The 26553-nt window shown below is 40.3% G+C and overlaps 1 protein-coding gene across 5 annotated transcripts in view; it reads right to left on the reverse strand.

The window, feature by feature from the left end:
- IL18R1 (interleukin 18 receptor 1) overlaps positions 1 to 26553 on the reverse strand; it is a 38973-nt gene that overhangs the window by 9935 nt on the left and 2485 nt on the right. For 2 of the 5 annotated variants that reach the window (XM_033124294.1, XM_033124293.1), the window contains 7 exons: positions 22560 to 22646; positions 18656 to 18899; positions 13698 to 13863; positions 10516 to 10663; positions 5732 to 5797; positions 3994 to 4105; positions 1337 to 1479 (listed from right to left, as the gene is read on the reverse strand). In XM_033124294.1, coding sequence (XP_032980185.1) covers positions 1337 to 1479; positions 3994 to 4105; positions 5732 to 5797; positions 10516 to 10663; positions 13698 to 13863; positions 18656 to 18899; positions 22560 to 22617 — 937 coding nt within the window. In that variant the 5' untranslated portion in view covers positions 22618 to 22646. Of the gene's footprint in view, positions 1 to 1336; positions 1480 to 3993; positions 4106 to 5731; positions 5798 to 10515; positions 10664 to 13697; positions 13864 to 18655; positions 18900 to 22559; positions 22647 to 26553 lie in introns of those variants that run through there. The other 3 variants (XM_033124295.1, XM_033124296.1, XM_033124297.1) reach the window with 3 other exon arrangements.

The raw sequence follows: 26553 nt of genomic DNA on the forward strand, positions 1-26553 counted from the left end.
GACACTTGTGACAATTCCTGTAGAAGATAAGAGCACAGAGTAAATCAGTTAATTTCAGAGTTAAGCAGGTCTGAGTTTTGATATTTTTACTTGTGACATGGGGTGAGTTTCTTCACCTATGAAAGCTTGTGGTAATGATTAAGTTAAGTAATGGCAAGATCTTAGCACAGAGCCTATCATATAATAAACATGTTAGCTAAGAATCTTAGCTATTATTATTAATGCATATGGTAGAGGGATAGCTTTAGAACAGGTGTTCTAGGTGAGTAGTTAATGGTAACCAGGATCTCACAACTAGAGAGGCTCTGGCCTTAGGTCCTTTCTCCCCCACTCCTTCTGTTTCTCACCAAAGCCATTTCTCTCTCTCTCTCTCTCTCTCTCTCTCTCTCTCTCTCTCTCCCCCTTCTCTCTCTCTCTCTTTACCTCTACCTCTCTGTCTCTATGTTCTTCATTTCTCTGTCTCTGTCCCTCTGTCCGTGTGTGTGTCTCTCCATTACATCTTTTCCTATCTCTGTTTCTGTGTGTCTCTATCATCTCTGTCTATCTGTCTCTCTCTCAGATCCTAACTTTTCCTTACATATCCAGGGGTTGACAGCCCAACCTGGGAATGAGTGGTACCAACTGGAGAGCATAGCTGTTGGCCCCGGACACAGACATTTCAAAGTAGCTACTGGACCAAAGGCTCTGGGCTGTACAGTTGGTGGAGGACATAGGGAGGTAACTCTGGAATGCTCCATTCGGTGGGCACTGGAAAACTTTAAGAGTCCACTGATCAGAGCCATCAACTGTCCGCTCGCCTGCCCCAGGACTGGCCCAAGGAAGGGAGGCCTCAGTTAATCTTTATTGAATGAATGACCACACGAAAGGGCCCCCTGTGCGCATGCCCACTGCCCCACTAGGGTAGGCTGGAGGCAGCAATTACTTGCAGTATCGTTGGCCTCGATCTGCACTGAGCTGCAGAGTTTCCTCCAGTTGTTCTCTGTGTGCCAGAGCTGCCCTGACTGCCTCCCCCATGACCCTCACCCACCATCCCTGTCCCCAAGTTTCACCTGCCTCCCTGCTCTGGGTCCTTAGTTTCTACATAACATTAAAATTTGATTGAGGACAAAAGAATAAACTTGTTGTCCTTCTCTGCTTGGAATCAGGGCACGGTGGGTCCCGGCACAGGCTGACCACCAGCTCTGCCACTGAACGCCTGTGATATAGGTGAATCCTATCATCTCTTAGGAGTTCAGTTCCTGGTACGTAAAATGAGGAAGTGATGATTTTTGAGAGGGTCTCTCAGCAGCGACAACCTAAGTTTCCACAGACTTCCACAAATGAAAGTTTCTCATACCTTTTTTCAACAATCTGAAGCTTTTGAAGTCTTGATATCCACTGTAGCTCTGCACAACGCAGTTATATGGAAAATTTAGATTTTCTTCATTAACATTCTCAATTCTCAATATTTTTGAAGTTATCCATTTGCCTTCTGGAGTCCTGTAAGAGAGGAAAACAATTTAGCAATCAGCTTTGTTCATTGCCAGCAACATTATCCATGAGAGAGGGTGTCATACATGCAAATACTCAAAGGCAGCAGGTTTGCTGACTCATTAAATCTTATCTTTCTGGTGGGAATGCTTAAAGTGTGGTCACAATGAGCCTCTCACTCTCACGGGAAGCTTCAGGTCCAACAGACATAGCCCTCCTGAACCATCCAGGGGCGATGCTGTGAACTGACGAGAATTAAAATGCCTCGAAGGTAATGATGCTAAGTTGAAAATACAAGAAAAGATTCTCTCTCTCAATTATGCCTCTCTATTTCTCCTCTCCGACTACTCTGTTCCTTCCACGGTGAGGTCTCCACCAGTTGACACAAGCCTGCAAATTGTTCGGCATAGACACAGATTCATATGAACTTTGTACAATCGTAAAGATCACTTTTATTTTGTTCAGCATTTAAAATAAATTTAAAAACAACACTATTTTCAGACATTCCCAGGCACATGAAAAATACCAATTAAACTGTTTAGCGAGTGTCAGAAAATGACTTGAGACAGCCCCTGGCAGCAAGCTCTTTCTCTTCTTAAAGGATTCAAATTGTCCTGTTGTTGAATGAAAGGAAAATGTTTGTGACATCTGCTTCCCCACCAGTGACAGGTTCTGGTGTCACTATGTCATTCAGCACTCCCAGATATAGTCACTCACCTGACAGCCCTAGCAGCAGGTGTCTCTAGAACTTGAGACATGGTACCCACTGTAGCCTCCAACTGTCTCAAATATATTTTAGGACATAATTCTGTACAGAAGTCATCGATACAGAAATATCAATCCCCTAACATCAATGAAAAATCCTGAAGTAAGGCAGAAAAGGCCACTGAGGAGATATAAAAAGTCCATATACCCAACTGTAAAGAAAGACCTTCCCACTCTCTTAACTTAACCTAAGCTTCATTTTCAATGTTTGGTAAGTTGGTCTTCTGTCGCTCCAAAGATTAACAAGAGCGCTAGCAGGGGGAAATGCAGAAATGTGGGTCTCTAGTGAAGGACAGGCGCTGAGGGCAAGGTACATGGCATGACAGCCACGCAATTCAGCTGCACGAACATTCCCCAAGCACTAATCACGTGCCTGCTCCTAGGTGAAGGGCTTGTTGACAATTGTCAGCCCAAACGGACAGCCACCAGCATGATGACAAGGAATATCTTTTTTAAGTGTAAAAAGCAGAAAGAATCTCCAAAGTGAAGCGAAGGTGATAGACACATGGGGATCATTACTCACTAGAACCTGAGCGTGTCAGTACATTAATAATTATAGTCATGTACCGAAGTCATTCAGAAACATTGAAATAACCACAGGCTTAGCATGTGTTGTTATTTTAATGTCTGACCATTTCTTAATGGAAGAACATAGGCTACTTAAATATTAATATACGTGTTGTTTGGAATGTTTGGCACCAATACTGTCTCCTTCATATTTATATCTAACCATTGCCCAGTTTGCTTCTCCTACCTGTTCTTACTGTGTTCCTAATTTCCATGAATGGATATCGACAGGAAAATGCTGCAATAATTACTCTGCCCAACGGCAATCCAGGTGACTGGTAATTTACAGTAGTATTTGCTTGAGATGTAACTTATATCTGACCATCTCTGGAGACCCTTCCATACTTGATAAAATTCCTCAATACTCACCTTTAAGAAAGGTGATCACTGTAGTGAATGTTCTGAAAAGAAGTTACCAACTGTCTCTACAGAGCAGGAAGCAGTGCCTATGTCAGTATCTCTTGCCCATCAAAGAACTTCCCAACACACCTATGCAACTGTCTTCAAATGATAATTCTTTCTTGGTGGTTTTCAGGATTTCTCAAGTTTCTTACGATGAATTATTTTCAACAATCAGAAAAAAGAAAGGCGTGTGTGTGAGGACAGGATCTGGAAAGGTAGCAGGAAATGGCCTGCCCTCGGCCTTAGCTGCACCCAGAGCCATGAAGGCAAAGGTACTATTGATGAGTCTGTACCTTTAGACTCCTGGCTGGTCTCACAGTGACGCGTAGGGAAGGACGTCTACGGCACACGAGGGACCCAAATTAACTTAAATGTGTCACACTCACCTAACCTGGTCTTTTCTCTGGCACATTAGAAAAAATAAAGCACTTAGCAGAATTTTCAAAATCCAGAAATTCTGGGGCCTAAGTCATTGTTCTTTTATAAGATGTTAGGTAAAATTCCCACTCTCCCTCTGACTGGCCAAAAGCTGCTTTTGCAAGATGATGCTAAATGAGCCTCATTGACCTTCTTTCTCCAGTTTCGATCTCAGCAACGAATTTCTGTGTAATCCATCAACCTAGAGAATGGGAATTACCATGATAAAATATGTAAATTATAGTTATAATTTACACTTACCCGAAACATCCTATTAGCCACTCAGGAGTCGGAGTTCTTTAATATCGGGTGCATATGACACAATAAGATTTTTATGTCTCATGATATATATCATGTATCACATATACTTACTTAATTTTTGTTTGTTCCTCTTCATGTACATTTCTACTTCTATTTCCGATGTACCAATCAATCCTATCTTTTTCATCCCCTGTAGCGGAGCAGTTGAGCTGTATATCTTTTCCTAGGTGAAAGTTGACAAACAATGTTCTGATTTTAGAAACTTGTATTCCCCAAAAGTTTAAAATTAATCAATATACGTTAACCTAACATGTAATGCTAACATACTGCTACAGCCCAGAAAAAAAAGCAGATATGCCTTGTTTTTAAATTTTAAATAATTTATAAAGCAGAGAAATTTAAGTAGCAATTACGAGTCATCACCAAAATATGAATCTGTTTCTCTTCAAATGTTTATGTTTAAATCAATTATTAAAACTTAGGGTAGCCAGTGAACTTTCTTTTCAATGTACAATTCACCGTCAGAACAACATTCCACTGCAACTTCTAGAAAAAAACAAAATGGCTAAGACAAAGAAAATTAATTTAGTTGGCTAAAAATTAAAGACATCAAAGTGCAGGGAAAACAAATGGTTGAACTGAAAGTGTAGCTAGAAAAAAGCCCTTCCAGGTGAGCAGACATAGCCAGTCATTTGATTTCTTGGAGGAATTTTCTTTGGTTTGTACAACTCAAAGGGAATCTTACAAAGAGAAAAGCGTCCCGTGGAGATTTTGACAGCCACAGGCTTTCAGGATTATTGCTCAGGACCTGGGGCAGCACAGGAGGCTGCTCCAAGGCTTAATAATTTCTCTCTCTTGCCATCTTATGGTACTTAGGAGAGTACCCCCGCTAGAGGAAAAGACCTGCAACAAACACATGACTGACGTCTCCCCACAGCTACCAGAGATGAGAGGCAGACTGAATCTAACAAACCTGCATTCTAGCTATTACCCAGCTCAAGTCCTAACTGGACTGAGGTCATCAAGTCCTCACACCATCTGCTTGTACACACACCTTTCTTAGTAACCAAGTGACAGTGATCGTGTGTCATATAAACAACTGGAACCAGCTGGGGTCCAAATGTGCAATGCGAGCTTTGGAAACAATCAACAGACACTGGAACCCCACCTCTGCCTCTGTCCAATGGGTTAACCTTAGACAAACTACTTAACCTTTCTGGACTTCAGTCATTTGATTCATAAAATGGGAATAACACCCCTCAGAGTTGTCTGGAGGATTTAATTCAATAACATATGTCAGTCACCTAACACAAAGTCTGGTTTAGCATATGTGAACCTCCTCTTTTCTTCCCTCCCTCTCTCCCTCCCTCCCTTCCTCTTTCCTTCCCTTCCGTCCTTTGTTTTATTTTTGAAAGAAATTACTTAACTGGACATGTTGATTCATCAAGACCTATCGAGACAATTTCTAAATGTACAGTCAATTCAGTCTATTGGCTTAAAATAAATCTATTAATCAAATATTCAAACCACACAATACATTTGAATCAGTTCTCCAGAGTAATCTCACTGAATTTTCATGTTTAAAAATGACTCCAAACAGGGTGACTAACACCCTAATGTACAAGCCACAGGTAGTTCCACAATCTTTTGAACAGACTGTTCATTTTAATCAGTCTAAAAATGGCAACATTCAAATAATGACAGGCTTTTCCTGCTTTTGTACTGTTCTTAACTAAACATGGAGTGCGTTATCCCCACAATACTGATCAATAGTGAATCAGATGTAACCCTGGAAGACTTGATTATGCCGACATTCATAAAGGCAGAATACATGTATATCAAAATATACCTAATTCCACTCTAACAGAGGTAGTAACCCGTGGTTCCAAAAGAGTCGGAGTTATTTTATTGTAATCTGAAAGTGAGAAAAAACAAAAGAAAAATGTGTTAGTGTTGCACTGAGCTTCTCTAAGACAAACATTCTTTGTAATATGCTTATTCCATGCAACAAAGACTCTAACAGTCATCACATTACTTTTACTTTAGTCGTATTTTCATTAAATAATGGTTGCAGCTAATACTGTTTGTTGCTCACATTGCAACAACTTCCAAGCTCACGCTGCCGGAGAAAGCACGCTGAATTTGGTTTTCTCTCAATTCCTGTCTGTGGCTTCTGCTCACCGCAGCTAAAAGCCAGAGGAAGACACTCATCCAGGGAGACAACCAAGCGTGCAGGACTTAGAAGATGCAAAGTCACTGGAAATGCCTTTCTGTTCTGCCTTTATTCCTTCTGTCTGCCCTCTTCAACTCCTCACAGCACAAGGGCAAGACTCTGGTGGGGCAGGCAAGGCACTCACTCTCAGCTGCCCACCCTCCCCTCGCAGGACACTGAGAGGAGTGCCCCTTCAATTTTGTACCCTGGATACCTCACCTGCCTCACTCTCACTCTCATTTGCCTCACTTGCCTCACCCTAGTGCCAGCCCTGCTGGGGTGTACACACCTGCAGGCTCAGTTTTACTTCTGTCCCTCAGTGACTTCTGTCCCCAACTGGAGGTGCATAAATATGTTCCGCCTCTGGCTCCATCTAGTAATGTATAGGAAGGAAGTAATCCCCCAGCAGCCTTGCACTGAATGCTACCATACCACCTAAGGCGGCTAATAACTGCAGAACACAGAGCAACAGTGATCACACATTTATACTGCTACACAGTCGAGTTCTCGCCGTTCCTCTTATCAGCACTGGCAACTTTCTTCCTGACCTGGACTCCCCCTGGCAGTACATCTGGTGTTTCTGGGGCAGTTACAAGTAATGTCCAGAGCAGGCCTCGTGAGGTTGGTAGGCGCTCAGCAAACAGAATGTGTGAGTGTGAGGATGGAGGGTGATTCGGGAGCTCTTTGGCAGCACCCACACCTAAGCTCTTGCAGAGGGTGTGGTGCTACAGAGTGAAGAGTAGAGAAGGGAGTGGAGGATTACGTGGGCAAAAGTGGAGAATGAAACTAGGGCAGTGAAACCCCAGGTTGAGTCAGGTCCAGTTCCTGCGAGATTCAGACTCGCTGGGCAAGCCTGGAACTATGTAGATAGGCAGAAGGAGCTGGAATGGCTCCAGAGAAAGATCTGATACTCTGATGCTCAGCTCTGAGAGTATGCAGGAACATGAGTGGGTTCATGGACAAAGGGGCAGGAGGTGGTTTTGTGCAATGGGGAAAATTGTAACTCACTATCTTCCTGTGGATCCATCTACTAAAACTTGAAGTGTACCACTGAGAACCCAAGCAGCACCAGACTTGTAAAAGAGGCATAAAGTGAAGGGTGCAATCCTATTTATGGTAACAAAAGGAAGACAACACCTCATTGGATGCCTCTGGCATGCCTAGTCTATGTAGGAAGCTAAGATCACAGAATCAAAATGCCACAGAGACTGTCAGCAGTAGGAGGAACAATCACTAGATTAGAAAATAAGATGCCAGCTGGCAGTTGAGAAGACTGTGACTCAAGGCTACGATGCTCACCACGTGCTCGCTGAGAGACCTGCATCTATGACCTCAGGTGAACAGGAATAAAGACACAACACAGAGCAGGTGAGTGCTCGGGGCCCCACCGTCCTCAGCACAGACCATGACACCTCCTGACTATCGACTTCCATTTCTAAGCTCTACATTATAGAAGAATGATGGCAAACGTCACCAAATCCAAAGGAAAATGGTCAGGGTGGTTAACAGGCTAGACTTCTTGTCAAATGAGGCACAGTTGAAGGAATTGTCGCTGGTTCAATAATTCACTAACCAGACATGTAATAAGTACCTACTATGTGCCAAGTGCCAGGCATAAGTACGGGAGATGCAAAGATGAGCAAGAGAACTCAGTTCACTTCCTTCTTGCCAAGAACTTTCCAGTCTCCTGGCAGAGACAGACGTGTCGCCCATTTCTGACAGCAATCAGAAATGTGAACCATGGAGACACAGAGGAGGGGGGCATTTGAGCTGAGTCCTGAAAGATACGCTGGGCCTTCTCCAAGAAGACAAAACATAAATAATTAAGATGGGTAGTTAAGGCAGAAAAATAGCTCATGCGGCAGTGCGGGGCCGTGGGGGTGAGGCAATGGCAGATGGTGATAACAGCAGGACTTCCCTATCCCTGCCACCATGCTCGATGCTTTACACACATTCACCCACTCAGTCATCAAAGCTACCCACCCTATGAGGGACGAGCCAGAGCTGTCCCATTTTATTGTGAGGAATCTGAGGCACGGAGAGGCTACGTGATTTAACTCACCCGAGGGCACAAGCTCACAGGGCTGTTGTGAGGATTATATGAGATGATTTAATTAAAGTGTTTAGTACAGTTTCTGGCCCATAGTCAGTGCTCTTTAGATAATGAATATTCTTACTGCTCCTTCTAAGCAGGAATAAGAGAGGAGCTGATGGGCAAAAAGCAAAGATGGATGAGGGGAGAGTGTTGGTGGTAGAAGTCTCAAGGGATCGGAGATTTATATGAGATTAAAGGGAAAAAATATTATATATATATATATATATACATATATATGTGTGTGTATATTATATATATATATATATATAATATACACAGACACACACATACACACACAGGAAAGTAAAATTGAAGAATTTAGGATACATACATAGAATTTAAGGTATTTGAGTTTGATAATTTAGTTATGGGAGTCCCAGGTTACGGGTTATGGCAGGCAGAATAATGGTCCACCCCCAAAGTTATTCACATCCTAATCATTAGATCCTGTGAATATTACACCTTACATGGCAAAAGTGACTTTGTATTGAGATTAAATTAAGGATTTCCGAATGAGGAAACTATCCTGGGTTATCCAGGTGGGCCCAAGGTAATTACACGGGTCCTCATAAGAGGGAAGGAGACTGGTCAGAGTCAGAAAAAGATATATGACTGATAGAAGCAAAGGTGAGAAAGAGATTTGAAGATGGTACAATGTTGACTGTGAAGAGGGAAGAAGTGGCAGGAGCCAAGGAATGCAGACTGGCCTCCAGAAGCTGGAAAAGGCAAGGAAACCCACTCTTGTCTAGAACCTCCAGAAAGAACACAATCCTGCTAAAACCTTGATTTTAGCCCAGTGAACCCCTTTCAGACTTCTGACCTTCAGAACCAGGAAATAACAAATTTGGGGTGTGTGTAGAGACTAAGTTTATGGTCCTTTATTCCTCAGCAGTCCATGGAGTATAACTATTTAAGTGGCTGAAGTGAAGAGGAAAAACGCTGCCGAAACAGATCAGTTCTAATCACTGGGAGCCCCCGGTGTTGTTGATGGGTCATCACAGGGGTTTTCCAGTTTCCCAGATGACGGAAAAGAACATGCAGGGTGGAGAAGCCTCCTATCTTCAAATACTCAAAGGTGTTGGCATCTTAAGAAGGGAGCAGACTTAATCTGTGCAGTCACTGAAGGCAAACACAGACCAGTGCAGAGAACTACATGAAGGCATATTGGACTCCAAGGGGAAAATGACTCTCAACAATCAAATATTCAAATCTGTACCTGCGCGGTTTGGTCATTTCCATGGTAACTCCCAAGAAGGGACTGGATGACCGATTCCTGGCTGTGCCATGTGAGGGTCGTCTTAATTAAACTACCTCTAAAATCCAGCCTTCAGTTTTTCACTATACGTATGTAGTCTGGTTTCATGACAAACCAGACCACTAGCCACCATCCCAGAATGCACAGCCCCTTTCCACCACCACACCTGTGCTCCTTACATCCTCTTATCAGAGCGTCCTGCCCCCAGCATGTCCTCCAGCTGTCCATCACACTCAGCCTGGAAGACCCAGTTCATACAGAGCCTCCTACATCTGTTCTTCCTCTGGGCTCCCTCCATCCCCTTCACGTCTCACAGATGACCCACTGCACATACAGCTGACCCTTGAACAACACGGGTTTGAACGGCACGGGTCCATTTATAAGTGGAATTTTTTCAATACATACTGTAAATGTATTTTCTCTTCCTTATGATTTTACTTTCTCTAGCTTCCTTTATTGTAGGAATACAGTATATAATATATAATACACAAAATATGTATTAATTGACTATGTTCTTAGTAAGGCTTCTCATCAAGAATAGACAATTTGTAGTTATGTTTTGGGGTGTCAAAAGTTATGCGCAGATGTTTGACTGCAGATGGGGTCGGTGCCCCTAATCCCTGCGTTGTTCAAAGGTCACCTGCACCATGGGACCTCTATGTGGCTTAATACCCTTCCTGACTATAATCAAATTCTTCGAGAATATTTATTTCATATTTCCCTGCTTCCCTTCCCTCCCAATGCTCAGTAGTTTATTGAATATAAACATCCTCAATAAATATTTGTTCAGTGAAAGCATACGCTTGACAACAAAAGACTCTGGAATTTACTCAAATACCAAATAAGACAGCTGACTCATGGGAGGTTCACCCATGTAAATTTTCAATTACTACCCCTAAAAATCTTTTAGTGTGGTGGATGGTGCCAAAATGGTTTTGACCCTTTTATTTGAACTCATGATGTGGTCACAACTCCAACTGCCTCTGGCTTCCTGTACAGCTTTAGAAGAAAGAAAATACTCTGTTTTACTAAGATATATTTGTTTCTTCCCGATTCTAAAATTTCTCTTACCTCCAACTGTTACATTGTGGGTTACGGTAGCATTAAATAATTTTCCATTATGATGAAATAAGAACATGCAGGTGTAATATCCCTGATCTTTAAAATCGGCATTCTTCTGTAAAGACAGGTTTGTATTGTTCTCTATCTTTTCACAGTTCTGGTTTTTAAAAAGCAAGTTAAAATAGTTTTAGTAAAAGCAGTATCATATTACAATAACTCAAATATTTAAACTTAAAGAGCTTTAGAGGAAAAGGAAAAACAAATGAAAACCAGCAATTTCTAAGTAAATGTGCCAGTGATTTGGCACTGCCTCTACTGGAACAATGAAATACAGTCCCAATTATTGTTATTATCCTTATCATTACTAATACCTGCTGGGAAGAGAAATATGGGGGGGACACTGTAACTGCTTTCATCATTTTCTTTTAATCTCTTTTACACATGAAGAAAGAGTGGGGAAGAAGGAAAAGGAGGGTGGGAAGGAAAGGGAGAGAGAGAGAACTACAACAACAAAAATATCCTGCTTGGGTCAAAACTTTCTGCACAATTTTATTTCATAACACTTTTAGGACTCAGACTACCCATCCTGGGTCAGTAGTTGGGGTGGGAGCAGAATTACTCAGAGAACTGAGTCGCTAGCAGACTACCCACCTGTTTCACGTCCTTCACCAGAAGACAGTGGACTGAAATGCATCAAGAATATACAAATCTATAGGCACATACAAACATGTCTCTCTGTCACAAATTTCCATACAGGTCACAGGAATGAATAACAATAAGAAAGCCTCCTTCTCCAATCCAGCCATCAGTCATCCATAGACAGGTAAGGAAACAATCTTAGAACCAGATGCGGAAAATGGGAACTAAATTGCTAACCCTGACGACGTGCCAGTTCCTGCAAACACCGAACAAGGGAAACCTACTCCCTGCAGACTTCTCTCTCAAAGCTGCCAAAGCTGGTGGCAACTGGGGCTAGGCCCAAAGGTGCTTGGAAAGGGCCTGTGAAGCACCCACATGTGTACCTCACAGCAATAAATTGTTTCTGTATTATACACCACATTTTTATAAACCCCAACTAATTGTTTCCAAGGCAGATTAAAATATCATTTTTTTCAATCAATCGTTTACTGACTTAGTTTCCTTTCTCCCCGCCCCTCAGGTAGGTCATGATCTGTAAACAGTTTAGAATACTTAGCCCTGCAGTTAACTGCCTAGTTAAAACATCCTCAATACATTTATTTTCTAAATTTACTATCTGCATGTTGGGATTTCTTAAAACCTAGTATACTGAATCTCGGATTTCTATGTGCTGTAGAGCATTTGCACATTTGACAGGAAATGAAGTCAAGTGACCTCAGCACTGACTCAGATGTTTAGACAACATTTTGCATACGAGCTCTCTCTGAAAAATCACAAGTAAACGGTGTCCGAGCAAAAGGGCCAAACAAAAGTTTCTGGGAAATTATCATAGGGCTTCAATTTTTCCATGGTCTTCTGTTCAAATCAACCTCTCTCATGGCTCTTCAATGTTTCCATGACTGAGTCACGTTTTTCAAGTTTGTTCTTCTATGGAAATAATACAATTGCTGTTGTGTGTGTGTAGGTATACTATGTTTATATGTGTGTGTATATTATATATGTACATGGGAGTGTGTATATGCATGTGTATATGTAATATACACATGAGTGTATATATGTGTGTATATACAATACACATATGAGTGTATATATGCCTGTGTATATACAGAGGGTACCAAAAAAAATATGCACACATTTTAAGAAAGGAAAACAGTATTAAAATTGTAATTCTCAATATATACCCATAACAAAAGATGAATACAAGTCATATTTGAGTTCTGCAATTACAAGAGGAGCTCAAAGTGGTTACCGTCAGCATCCATACACTTGTGATTATGGCGAACTACTGCTTGAGCAACGTTGACCAGTGTCCACTTGTATACATTTTTTGGCACCTCCAGTATAACATACTACATGGGAGTATATATATGCATGTGTATATATAACATACCAGTCCATGGGTGTGTTTATATGCATACATATATATAATATACATGGGAGTATACATATACGTGTGTATATATGATCTCTATAGTATTGCCTAAAAGAGCTCTTACAACTCAAGTAGAAGGTACACCAACTGAAGAAAATAGACAAAGAGAGCAGATGATCCACAAAAAAAGTGATACTAAAAGTAAGATGCGAAAATAATTAGAAAAGTTTAACTTATTATCAAGAGAAAAAATGTAGAAAAAGAAACTACTAAGAGTTACAGAAATTTTGCATGTCAGATTTTTAAATATCTAGAGTATTCCTTCCCAGTGTAGTGGCCATGTGAGGAAAGAAGGTTTCAAACTGGCCTAACCCTTGGAGAAGCATTTGATAATGTGGATTAAAAACCATAAACATGCTCATAGCCCTTGATCCAATAATTCAACTTTTAGGGATCTGGTTAGAAGGTAAAATCATATATACACCCTAGGATTTATGGGGATAATATTTATTTTGGCCTTATAAATAATAGTGAAAAGTAGAAACTAATGAATGTCCAGTAACAAGTAGTTAGTCAGATACAGGTATATATACAATGGAATCCCACGTCTGCAAGAATGTTTAAAGATGTGGAGGAATAATCACAATATAATTTTTAGTGGAAAAATACAAGCCATTAAAAAAATACCACTTTTTAAAAGTAGATGTTTACACAGGAAAAAAGAAAAACCAAAGTCTCTGGCTGGTGGGATTATAAGTGATTTCTGCTATCTTCATTATTCATTTTTCCATCTTCCAATTTTCTAAAATAAACTTGTATATGCAGAAAAATATATTGACAATAGAATTTTAAATTGTAAGCCTGTGTGGCAAAAGAACATGAAAATTCTTAAACTAGTATTCCTCAAAATTGCTTTATTAACCAAGAAGGAAAATGAAGGAAAGGCAAGAGAGAGGAATACATTATCATGTATTGAACATTAAAACAGGAAGGAACTGTGCTCCATGACTTATGTGTAAGAGATCATTACAGCAACTCCGGAAGCCACCCAGCTCAGAGGCCAGCTGAGCCCTGGGGGCACACACAGCTCGTATGTCACGAGAACAAAATGCTCCACAGCCACCAGACCCTCATTTTGGGATTCTGTATTTTCTACTAAGTCTTAAGTTAAAAGCGTTACCTTATACCATGTTATTCTGTTGACCAGTTTTCCAGAGAAATGATTTTCACAGTTCACGTTCAGCAAATGTTTAACACTCACATTAAGACTAATTACGTGGTTTTTAGAAAAACAGCTGTGTTTATTTCTTTTGATGACAGTTAATTTCCATTTAAAAGTAGTGTTTCTATAAAATAAAGGTTTACAGATATTTTATAATTAGTACAGGGACTTTGCAAATACCACCTTTCAGTAACCAATCCAACAATTTTTTCTTCTTCTTTTTGTATAAAGTGACTCATTCATTGATGCTTAAACCCCTTTTTGGTTCAGTGTAGCAAGAAATTTAGCAACTGTCATGGGATGGGGTAGAAGGCAGTGAAAGAGAAAAACCTGTGCTGTCACACACACACACACACACACACACACACACACACACACACACACCCTACTGTAGACTATAAATTATGGATTTCAAGACAGAAATGTTTAAGACTTCAAAGATTTTTGGAGATGGACAAATTCAAAGAAGATTCTTAACCCGGGATAGGAGCGTGGCGGTGATTTCAGGAACAAACCCCTGAACTTGCTCTCTGGGTGTCTGTATTTCTCAGGGCATTTAATTCCAATTCTCTTCTTACTGTTGCATAAACCAAAGTCTAGGGGGGTTGCCCTCAGCCTACCTTATCAGTACTTCAAGTGCCTTCCTGAGCAAAAGTTACTTTGCATAGATAGTATGGTTGTCGCTCCTGCTGATTAGAAATTAGAAATCAGCAAGACAAATAATGACAAGTGTTGGAGAGGCTGTGGAGAAAAAGGAACCCTCATTCACTGTTGGTGGGAACACAGAATGGAGCAGCCGCTATGGAAGGCAGTGTGGAGGTTCCTCAAAAAATTAAGAATAGAATTACCATGTGACCTAGCAATCCCTCTCCTGGTCATATACCCAAAAATCTGAAAACATTTATCCGTAAAGATACATGTGCTCCTATATTCATCACAGCTTTATTTACGGTGGCCAAGATATGGAAACAACCAAAGTGTCCTTCGATAGATGATTGTATAAAGAAGATGTGGTATATATACACAATGGAATACTATTCTGCTGATGAAATAATGTCATTTGCGACAACATGGACGAATCTTGAGATTATTATGCTAAGCAAAAAAAGTCAGATAGAAAAAGTCAAGAACCATGTGATTTCACTCATATGTGGTATATAAAACTGAAAGAAACAAAGGAACAAGACAAACAAATGAAGAAACAAAAATTCATAGACACAGACAATAGTTTAGCGGTTACCAGAGGGGAAGGGGTAGTAGATGAGGGTAAAAGGGAACAAATATATGGTGATGGAAGAACTGACTCTGGGTGGTGAACACACACTGTGATATATAGATGATGTATTACAGAATTGTACACCTGAAACCTATGTAATTTTACCGACAATTGTCACCCCAATAAACTAATTGAGAAAAAAGAACTTTGAAATCTAGAAGAGAAAAAACATTTAAGAGGGCTTTTAAAAAGAAACTTTTAAAAGTAAAATGTTGCAACCAGGATGTTGTATTCAAATACCAAATACAACCAATATGTGTTGTTAAGTTGTCCTCTGTGTCTGATAAATTTGTACCTACCATTGGCTCTTCTAATTCCCCTTTAACTCTATAATCGGATGCAAGACTAGCGTTCACTGAGTTCCAGGTAGTGTGTATTGTTTGCAGTGGAGATGACTGTTTTCCTTACGTTAGGTGAAAGCTAAACTTCAGGCTAAGTTAAATAACTTGCCCAAGTCATACACCTGGCAAGTGATGGGACCAGGATGCACACCCACAATTGTTTGACCCTAAGGACCAGGAGTACTTTGCACAAAACTGTGTTATCTCAATCGATGTGAATCTGTCCCTTCCCCTCAGTTTGAATTTATACAAGATTGGCCAGAGCAGGTGGTGGCAGGCTATCCGAAAGGTTCAAAATACTGGGTCAGTGACCATGAAACGTCATCGAGCTACATGGCCCTTGGAAAGGATTCAGAATCCCATTGGCGGCATCCTCTTCTCCAGCATTTTTGTAATATTTCCCTGACTTCAGCCTCACTGTACTGGACAGAGATATATTTTCCAGTCTCTCTGTCAAATTGTTTACAAGGAATAAGATGCACGCATAAGTTCACAATTAAGTTCACGAACTTGTTGCAATAATGTTGCTAACCTTTTTTGATGTCACAGGGATTATTTATTATGAATGTGTACCAATGGGACAAACAGTTAACCAAGTTTACTATTTGGAAGTGCTGAAAAGGCTGCGTGAAAAAGTTAGATGACCTGAACTTTTCACCAACAATTCAGGGCTCTTGCATCACGACAATGTACCAGCTCACACGGCACTGTCTGTGAGGGAGTTTTTAGCCAGTCAACAAATAACTGTATTGGAACACCCTCCCTACTCACCTGATCTGCCTTCCAGTGACTTCTTTCTTTACCCAAAAATAAAGGAAATATTGAAAGGAAGACATTTTGATGACATTCAGAACATCAAGTGTAATAGGATGACAGCCCTGATGGCCATTCCAGAAAAAGAGTTCCAAAATGGCTTTGAAGGGTGGACCAGGTGCTGGCATCGGTGCACAGCTTCCCAAGGACGTACTTCAAAGGTGACCCTAGTGATATTCAGCAATGAAGGATGTAGCATGTTTCCTAGGATGAGTTTGTGAACTTAATTGTCTGACCTTGTATTGTCATTTTATCAGTCCATATTGTTCTCTATTTCTGCAATCCTCAGCTCGTAACACTGAACAGATACTGACTGGTGGGATACCTTCACGTCCAAGGCACTGCACCAGAATGCTGAAACAGGTACCCACTGTGTACCACAAGGTGCTCAGAGGCTGCTGTGATGCTGAGGCCAACGGGCCCAAAGCTGTGACCATCAACACCCCCTTCAGGGCCAGCCCATCCAGGGTGCAAGACAACTCCTGGCCATACACAGAAGGATTTAAGAAACTCTAGTGCACGCCTCTGAGGTCCCTTACTAAGCCAACCTTGCTGCTTGTCAACCTGGAACCTGATTGTAGGATTTCTGCAATGTGCTTTGCTCTCTACCTTCATTTCTTCACCTCCATTATCAAAAACTGTCCCCTGCATCCTCTCCCTTCTTAGGGGACTTCTCAGTTAAAATTTGATCTAACCAAGTGATTTTCACTGTAGGATTAGAGTACTAGTCTCCAGAGGCATTTGGTTATTTGCAATAGACTTCTTAAAAATTAAAGGATGTAGTGCTAAGCAGACAATTCCAGGAGGAGAGTCTGGTCATTGACATGCCACATGAAACCACAAAGCCTCACTCACCTGAGGTGGTGCACACATGCACACACGTGTACACACACACACACACACACACACACACACACACACGCCTCCGTGGCAAACACAGGATCCTGTTCACAGGTCGCACTATACTTGAATAAGTCTTTATCTTCAAGGCTCCCATGTAGGCTCCCATTTATTTTCAATACCATTGCCAAGGGGGCGCCTCCCACTATCACTTTGGTCTCACGTTACCCATCAACTTCCAACACCCTTCAGAGGTCATGACCACAGCCGCTGTGAGCCGCCTCATTTTCTTCGATCTCTCCCAACCTCTTCCTGCCTTGTCTCTCCATGCCTCTCTGACATCCTACCTCTATCTGATGATCCCACTTTTCTTCCTAACCCAGGCTGTGTTCTCCCTCTTCCATACAAGAGATGGTTAGTGCCCTCTATCCCTCTCTGTCTGCAAGTGACTTTGCTGATGACTGGTTCTTCCCCGCAATCTACTCCTACAGCCCTGTCCAGAAGACTTTGTTCATTTAAGTCATGCCTTTATTCAATCAGGATTAGAGAGATGTTCTTTTTTCTCTACCCCATTTGTGAGTATTCCTTCTACCTTACTGTGAAAAGACTCAGTGGTAACCCATTTCTGGAATCATCTCTTTTAAGAGGTCACATAAAATCCATCGGTTAAAAAAAAAAGAGTTCTTGAATTTCTTTCTGACTCCTGGGAGTGCCTATGTATGAAAACAAACCAAAATGATCTCATCTTGTGCAAAACCACAGAAGTGATATTGAGGTGTCACTGTGATATCTCACTCTGCTTTCAACAGCACTGTAGATAATGGTCAGGACACACTCCAGAGGCGTTCATGCAAGAATTCTACTGCATTTGGCACTGCTGCCACTCCCCTCACCCTGAGCAATTTTCTACATGTCAGTATCAAGTCTCTATAAAAATACATGCATGCATACAGACATACATGCATAAGGACATCACAAATGTACCAGATGTTCTCACCAACAGTTCATCGTATAGATAATTCCTTTTCCATCTCACCAAATAAAGTATAAAGAGAAGGAAGCACTATAATAATTGTTGGTTACTCAGTTGGCTACATTCAGTTGGTTCTCCTTCCTAGAATTTTTCTGATTCTGAGCATCCTGGCAGGCTCGGGTTACGTCATGAGACGGCTGTGTCAAGTCCCTTCTGTGCTCCCTTCTCTTACGGTCCCAGGTGATATGTTTGTGAGGGTTGCCACACACAAATCACTCACTGGTACTGCCATCTGCTTCTCAGAAAACCCCTGAAACCTGGACTACACCAGTTCCCAACCTACTCCCCAGCCTGAGGATGCCACACAGACAACAGGAACTGCTGAATATTAGAATGAATTTTATTCAGTCTTTACTTATCTTTAGCAAGAATTCCCTAAAAGGAAATCATATAAGATAATCTTCATTTCACTAAGATCACTAAGAACACAAACACAGGGGCAGTATTTAATTTAATTTTTCAATAGTGAAGTACCTATTTCATGTTGAAGGAAGAGTAAGGGAGAGAAAAATGCATGGATTATCTGACCTTTCAGATTACTGTATATTTAATTTGCTAAACAGAGTCCAGGAGTGCCATAAAATATACTAACACAAAGCGAAGGTATACTCACCCCATTTGGAAAAAGTAAGATCCACTGTCATCCAACTCAACTGGCCAAAAGTCCAAAACATAATCATGGAAAGTAATTCTGGAAGAACTGTTTGAGCTTAGCTCAACACGTCCTTGTGATCCAGTGTCTTTGAACCATTTTATGGTGGCTGTTTCATTCTCATGCTCATCATTCAATGAGCAATATTTCAGATAGAAATGTTCCCCTTCAAGTACAAATATGTTGTCAAGTAGCGAACAGGTTTCTTCAAAAGATAAGCACAGTAAAAGAAAAAAAATCAAAAACAGAATGGCAAATGTCATTTTCTCACACTAAGGCACTTTCAGAACACAAATGAGGACAAATCTTCTAACAGCGTCTCCCAAACAGGAGGGTACCAGAACTTAACCTACCATAGCTAGAACAGTTAAATGTAGTGTAACCTTTTAAAAGAAAAGGTTACACATGACAACTTCCTCATAAGGAAAGCTGCGGAAGTCACAGTGTTGCCACACCTTCCCATAAACACCCCAGCTGAGGAGTCTCCAAGGAAAAGAACACAAGAAACCAAGAGAGCTCAGAGATTTTCACTTGCATCATCACAAGTCTCACCTATTTTGCTCTCAACCAGTTTACTTAGTCATCCATTCCCCAGGCATGTGTGTGGATGGTTCAAGGTGCTCTTATGGAGCTTAGAGTGCATGTAAATTCATTACATCTCTAGTTCGGCACATGGGTTATCAAGAATTGATTAACATATCAATTCTAAATCTGGGTGTCTGTCACTTCCCCCTTTGGAGTTAGCAGGAGCCCTCATGCTCTCCCTCCATCCCTCCCTTCTTCCTCCCTCCTTAACTAACCCAGAGACTCTGGATTTGGAAGTTTATCTGGTCCTTTCAGTTACACAGGTTCGTCATTACCCCTCTTTTGCACTTCTGATAGTTCCAAGTCGGCATAAATGACGGCACCTTTCCCATATCCTGTCCTTGGGTGGTTCCAGGGTCCCCTTTAACCTCATTCTGAGAATGAGAATCCTCCAGTTGAGTAGAGCATTTCTCTGAGGGCATGGAGGAAATGCCCTTTCTATAGTTAGGGTGTATGTCTCAAAGCAACAGCCTGGTTTTAGTTCATTCTTTTTTTTTTTTAAGGACTCTATTGGGAAACAGTGTGTACTTCCAGGATTTTTTCCAAGTCAAGTTGCTGTCCTTTCAGTCTTAGTTGTGGAGGGCGCAGTTCAGCTCCAGGTCCAGTTGCCATTGTTAGTTGCAGGGGACACAGTCCACCATCTACAGGAGTCGAACCGGCAACCTTGTGGTTGAGAGGACGCACTCCAACCAACTGAGCCATCCGGGAGCTCAGTGGCAGCTCATCTCAAGGTGCCGTGTTCAATCTTAGTTGCAGGGGGCGCTGCCCACCATCCCTTGTGGGAGTCAAGGAGTCGAATTGACAACCTTGTGGTTGAGAGCCCACTGCCCCATGTGGGAATCGAACAGGCTACCTTTGGCGTTAGGAGCACAGAGCTCCAACCGCCTGAGTCACCGGGCCGGCCCTTTTTAATTCATTCTTGCTAAACACATTGTAAAGACGAAGTGGCTCAAATGGTGGAAGCATTCTTTGAAAACATGAATGCCAAACCTACCTCAAAGCACAAGAGTTAATGAAGCACCTTGTGTGTGGTGCTTGTTATAGAATCTCTACTTTACACACCGGTACTTCTGCACAGAAGGTGTGATGCATGTGAAAATATGGGCGTTAGTTTTGATTGACACCAAAAAGAATGGCAGGCTATTAACAGCTTAATTTATTTTCCTGTTTTAGAGATATGTATAAAAAAGTGTGCAAGTAATAGGATGCGTGCCCGTTGTGTCTGGATTCTTTTGTATGTTATTATGTCTAGAATTGGCATCCACGTGGCTGCATATAGCATGGACTCGATCTTTTTTTTCATACTTATAAAGTCTCCATTTGTGTTGGCAATTGACAATTTATCCCTCTTATTGGTGTTGAACATTTGGGTTATTTCCAGATTTTGGCCAATCTTTAAAAAACTCCTATAAACACCCAAGCCTGTGTTGTGATATAAGCATACATATATATATATATATATATATATATATATATATATATATATATATGCATGTATTCCTCTTTGGGCTAGTCACCATATGGAGAAACCTGGAATACATACTGTCTAGGGATGCATGGTGGTTAGTTGAAAGTTCGCATTTCCCAGGCAGCTAATGGCTTCCAATATAGACCCTTATGTTTAACACTACAGCCTTTGTTGATTAAAAACGGTTTTTGATTGGAGAAATGAGTGGAGTTCAAGGCATATGGACCACCCCCCACTCCAACCCCCACCCTCCAGAAGAGGCACTTCCATTCTTACAGAAATTGTCTTGAGTTTGGACAATAATGGGATGTCATCATGTAATTTCAACTGGGTTAAATGAATCCTCCATGTAGAATATTGTTACATCTGCCTAGAGCGAACCCTTCAGGGAAGGTGCTCTTCAAATACCAAAGGACAGGGAGCAACCTAACCGAGCAGACTGCATGGCGGTTTTTGAGCCTGAAACATGGTTTCATGGTAACCTGGGAGCAGGGTTATTAGTGTATGTCTACAGAGTGGGGGGCCCTGTACCTCGCTTTTCTACTCAGCAGTTTCTAACAGATCACTTGGTATCAAGAAGAGCAGATCTACCCCCTTCCTTTAATATTGGAGGAGTATAGCATTTATGGATCTCAACAATACATAGATCCACTTATACAAATATACCGCCCAGTTGGACCAGTATTGTTTGAAAGTATCAATAACTGAACTTCACTACCCCTTCAGCAGCCATTCTCAAAGTAGGGGATATGAGCTCATGTGTTTCCTTCTCCTAGATCCCAGATCAGGGCAAATCAATATTTGTGCCCCCACCTTCTCTTCTAAAGCCTAAGGAAAACCTTACTAATCCATCATGGAACTCTTCTCCAAATAATCCTGTTTTGGCCTCAGAATCTTTCCCAATAAAAATCGTCAAGCAGTCACTGTTAGTAAATTAAAATCGGTAATCGACAGCTGATATAAGGCCTCTTGTCTTCCCTAGTCTAAGACGTGTCTTTTATATGTAGTCTCTCTAACTCTAATATTTTCTTTAAGATCTGTAAGATATCCCCACTCATTTTCTTCATTCTCTAAACAATGAGATGGATCTTTGCCTTCATTTTGGGAAGGAGATAACATGTGTAAAACTCTCTAAAAATCAATAATAAAGATAGCTGTAACCTACTTGGCTTCCAACAACATGAAACAGATTTTCCTCTCAGATAAATGTAATTTATTTCAGGATACAAGTTTTCACATCCTGGTCTCTCTCCATAAACTCAGAGGCTAAATCTTTTCCTTTTCAGTAATCCCACGTAATTATTTATTTGTTCCCATTCCTATGAATTTTTGTTCTCTATGCCAGAAACACCAAAGATTTGGCAACTTTCTAAAGTAAAAGTAAAATCACTAATTTTAATAAATTCAGCATCTTCAGTAGCTACCTCCACATAGAAAAGCAAAATCTTGGGCTGGCCCGGTGGCTGAGGAGGTTAGAGCTCCATGCTCCTAACTCCGAAGGCTGCCGGTTCGATTCCCACATGGGCCAGTGGGCTCTCAACCACAAGGTTGCCAGTTCGACTCCCGCAAGGGATGGTGGACTGCGCCCCCTGCAACTAGAAATGGCAACTGGACCTGGAGCTGAGCTGCGCCCTCCAAAACTAAGACTAAAAGGACAACAACTTGACTTGGAAAAAAGGCCTGGAAGTACACGCTGTTCCCCAACAAAGTCCTGTTCCCTTTCCCCAATAAAATCTTAAAAAAAAAAAAAAGCAAAATCTTGATACTCCTTCTATACTCCCATGTTTGTGAGTAACTATTATTATTACTTACCTGAGGTGCTTACAAATATAAGAACCAAAAATGTCAAGGGTAGTTGTCCACAATGCATGTTTAGAATTCTGCTTTCAAAAAGCTTTTCTGGAAAACAGAATATGGCAGGTTCAGCTACAACTTTCAAACAAAAGCTTACCTGTCTTATAAAGGAGGTTTTAAAACATCTCTGGCACACAGACTTTTAAAAAATGGGCCCAGGATATTTTCATATCCTTTAATTAGTCACCAGTTCTTCTCAGAACTTTCAGTCACATAAAACAATAAACATTTTCAGGCAATGAATTTTGGAATCCAGAAGAAATGCCTAAAATGCAATTTTCTTTACAAGAGAGCCTTAGGTATTTTAGGCCTGGTCTACTGAAAGTTGCTTACAAGGTCAAAGTTGAGGACAACATTTCTAGAAAATCTACTATTCTATGCATGGACAGTCTGACATACTGAGATATATATGGCAGTTCTGCCCCTGTAGGAGTGTGTGTGTGTGTGTGTGTGTGTGTGTGTGTGTGTGTGTGTGTATGTGTGTGTCTGTATTCCAGCTGCTTTGTTCTCTCACCACACCAACATGTTCATCACAATTTGTAATTAGATCTTTATTTGTGGGTTGAATTTTAAAATACCCATCTTCCTTCTTCAGAACCTGTGTTTCATAAGTTAGGAACTAAGTCTTGCCCATCACCGTATCACTGAAGTCCAGCACCATGCTTAGCACATAGTAAGTGCTCATGAAAACTTGTTAATGGGTCATAGGTGCGTGGATATGTGTGTATGTTTCTGCCCTCACATGTCCACCTGTGTTCTTAGGGAAATGGAGAGACAAAGTGGATTGCATGCACTCCAGACAGACACCTACTCTATACTAACTTCGATCTTACTCCAACCCAACTTCTGTCCTACTAATTATAACTTTGGGGGACAGAAAAGGGGGCACAGTGTATTGGGGATCATACACTGAGTCTGAATACTTCATAAACAATCCCACATTCCTTGTATACCACATACCTAGCTTTACTGGATAGAGGAAACACATTATCATGGAAAGAGCTTGGCTTCTGGGGCACACATATCTGGGTTGGCATTCCAGCTTAGCCTCGACAAGCTGTACAACCTTGGGAAATTTACTTGAAAGTCTCAGAGCTTGCTTGCTCTTTACCAAAATGGAGATGGTAAGAAGGCTTCTCTCCCAAATTACGGAATGGCTAAACAAGCTAATATTTAAGAAGACTGCCTGGGTGAATGTTTATGGAGACTGCCTAATGTTTATGAAGACTGCCTGGGTAGCCTCTCAGTCTCAAATAATTCTTTCATCAGTTACCACTCACCTCCCACACTAACAACAAAAAAAGACTTTTAATGCCCAAATCCTGGACAAAGTTTAACGGCGAAGCTGCCAAACCATTCACATTGATCCTATTAACACCATCACCAAGCGTTTGACGTAATTTCCAAGAGATAATAATCAATAATGTAAAGACAAGAGGGGTAAGTATGTATGGAAAGTACCAACTGATGTAACCAAATTAGAATATTTCTAATGGTTTGAAACCAACCTCCAGTCTGCACGCACACCCACACTTTATTATAACTATCTATTCTCTTATCTGGGGTAGAATGAACAGTGTTATTTCCTCTGGTTAAAGTTGACACAGCCTTGTAAAGAGCACTGTTGTTTGGGTTTTTTTTTTTTTTAATTTTCATGGTCTAGTAAGAGATGAAGTTATTATGAGATAATGCAGCATTTTGATGAGTCAGCTCTGACTTTCAATATGAAACATGTTAAGATTCCAGTATACAAATTAGCTGATATTTGCACCACTCTATGTATGTGTTTACATAACATTTTTAATGTACTTAATGTGAATTTAAAACATTGATATTAAATAATGGAACTCACTTCCAAAAGAAAAGGTATTATGAGAAATGCCATTGATACCCTAATAATAAAAAAATATATGGGAGGATACAAATATTAAATTTCCTACATGGAGAAATTTGGGGGGCTTTTTTCAGTGTTATGTTTGATGTCAATATCATTTTTTTGCCTTTACATAATTTTAAAATTTCTTTATGCTTCCCTTTCTTTCTCTTATAAAACTTTCCTGATTTCTAAAGTAATACATACCCATTATAGTACCTTTATAAAATGAAGATTAAAAAGAAGAAAATGAACTCAACATGCATAATACTCTAGCATGTTTTTTGTACTTTTTCTATGTATTTTCAAATAATTATGATGATGTTTAAATGATGTCATATCCTGCATTCTCCACTTAATAAATGAGCTTTTTCTTGTGTCACAAAAATCTCTTTGTCAACATCATTTTGATCGCCACATAATATTCCTTCATATGTGTATATTATAATTTACAAGATGTGTTTTATTATAAAATAACTCCATGACTATCTTCTTGTGTAAGGCAGTATGGATCAGTTTTTGGAGCATGGCATCTGGTGCCAGACTGGCTGGATTGAAATTGTTACTCTCTTCTTTACCAGCTGAGTAATGCTGGGCAAGTCACTTACCCTTTCTGTTCAATTTCTTTTTCCATGAAAGGGAATAACAATACCACCTCCCAGAGATGGTGTGAAGGTTACATGAATTACTACTGCAAAGTATCTGGTGAAAAATAAATGTCACTTAAAGGTTAGATATTATTGTGTATCTACATCACTTATTTTCCTGGTGCTGTTACATGGCAGTATATCTATGAATCAAAGAATACATTTTAAACATGACAAATGCAAACTGCCAAACAGCATTCCAGAAATGTTGTAATAATCATACTCCCTCAACAGTACAAGATAATATCCACCTGTCACACCCACATAAGCACTGAGCAGTCTCATTTTCTAAATCTAATTAGGCATTTAAATTAGTACAATGATATCTCATGGTTTTTTAAATCTGCATTTCAGCTGGTATAAAGAAGGCAAAGTATTAATCATGTACTTTTTTAGCTATTTTCTTTCCATGTTTATGAACAATCTTTTTATGTCTTTTGCCCAGTTTTTAGATGTTTAGTGTTTTTTCCAACTTGTTTAGTTTACCTTTTAGTTCCTCTTTTGATGTTTTAACATATGGACAATTTTATATTTATGCACTAAAACCTATCATTGTTTTGCCTTGTAATTTTTCCATTATTTAAACATTTAGAACATTCCTTTGTCTATAACTTAGATTTTTATTTTTACATTTTTTTTTTTTACGTTTAATTTTTCCCCACTCATTCCCCACATAACTTCCTTGTTTGATATGAAGATATGGTCAAACTTATTTTTCCCAAATAACTGCTAATCATTTTTCTATGATTAAACACTCCTGTCTTTCCTTTACAGTTTGTTGATATCATAATTATAATGTACAGTTCCTCTCTGAGCACTCTATAAAAAAAAACTAACAAAATCTAACACAGCATAAATACACACCAACATCTGTGCATGCACACACACACACACACACACACACTCACTCACACACACCCTACTTTACTCTCCCACCTTGCTTGGCTTTCTATTTATAGCACTTATCACTAACTGCCACACTATCACTTTAGGTTTGTTTGCTTGTTTATTTGCTGAATTAATGAATGCATTAATTTCATAAAATATATACACTTGGGAGTCTTATGTGAGCCTCTGATCCACTGAATGTATCTGCATAATCTTCTACCTGTGAAATGCTTCTTAAATCATGACATCTTGAAAAGTATGTTTTAACAACTGATGTGAAGTCTAGGGCACGCATTCTCACCTGAGCTGGGGAAAAAAATGCGACCTGGTTCCACTCAGATATCTGGAGTACAGCCTGGGCATCCTGACTTGTAAAAACACTTCAGGTGACACTTCTATAATAATACGCGGTCAAGGCAGGCAGACACTGATACTGAGGACTTACTTGTATTTCTAAAATTAAATTTAATATACCTTAATATATATTTAATAATACTTTATATATATATATTAAATATGTGCATATGTGTATGTATATATAAGT

This window comes from Rhinolophus ferrumequinum, chromosome 13 (assembly GCF_004115265.2).
Source record: "Rhinolophus ferrumequinum isolate MPI-CBG mRhiFer1 chromosome 13, mRhiFer1_v1.p, whole genome shotgun sequence".
Lineage (NCBI taxonomy): Eukaryota > Metazoa > Chordata > Mammalia > Chiroptera > Rhinolophidae > Rhinolophus > Rhinolophus ferrumequinum.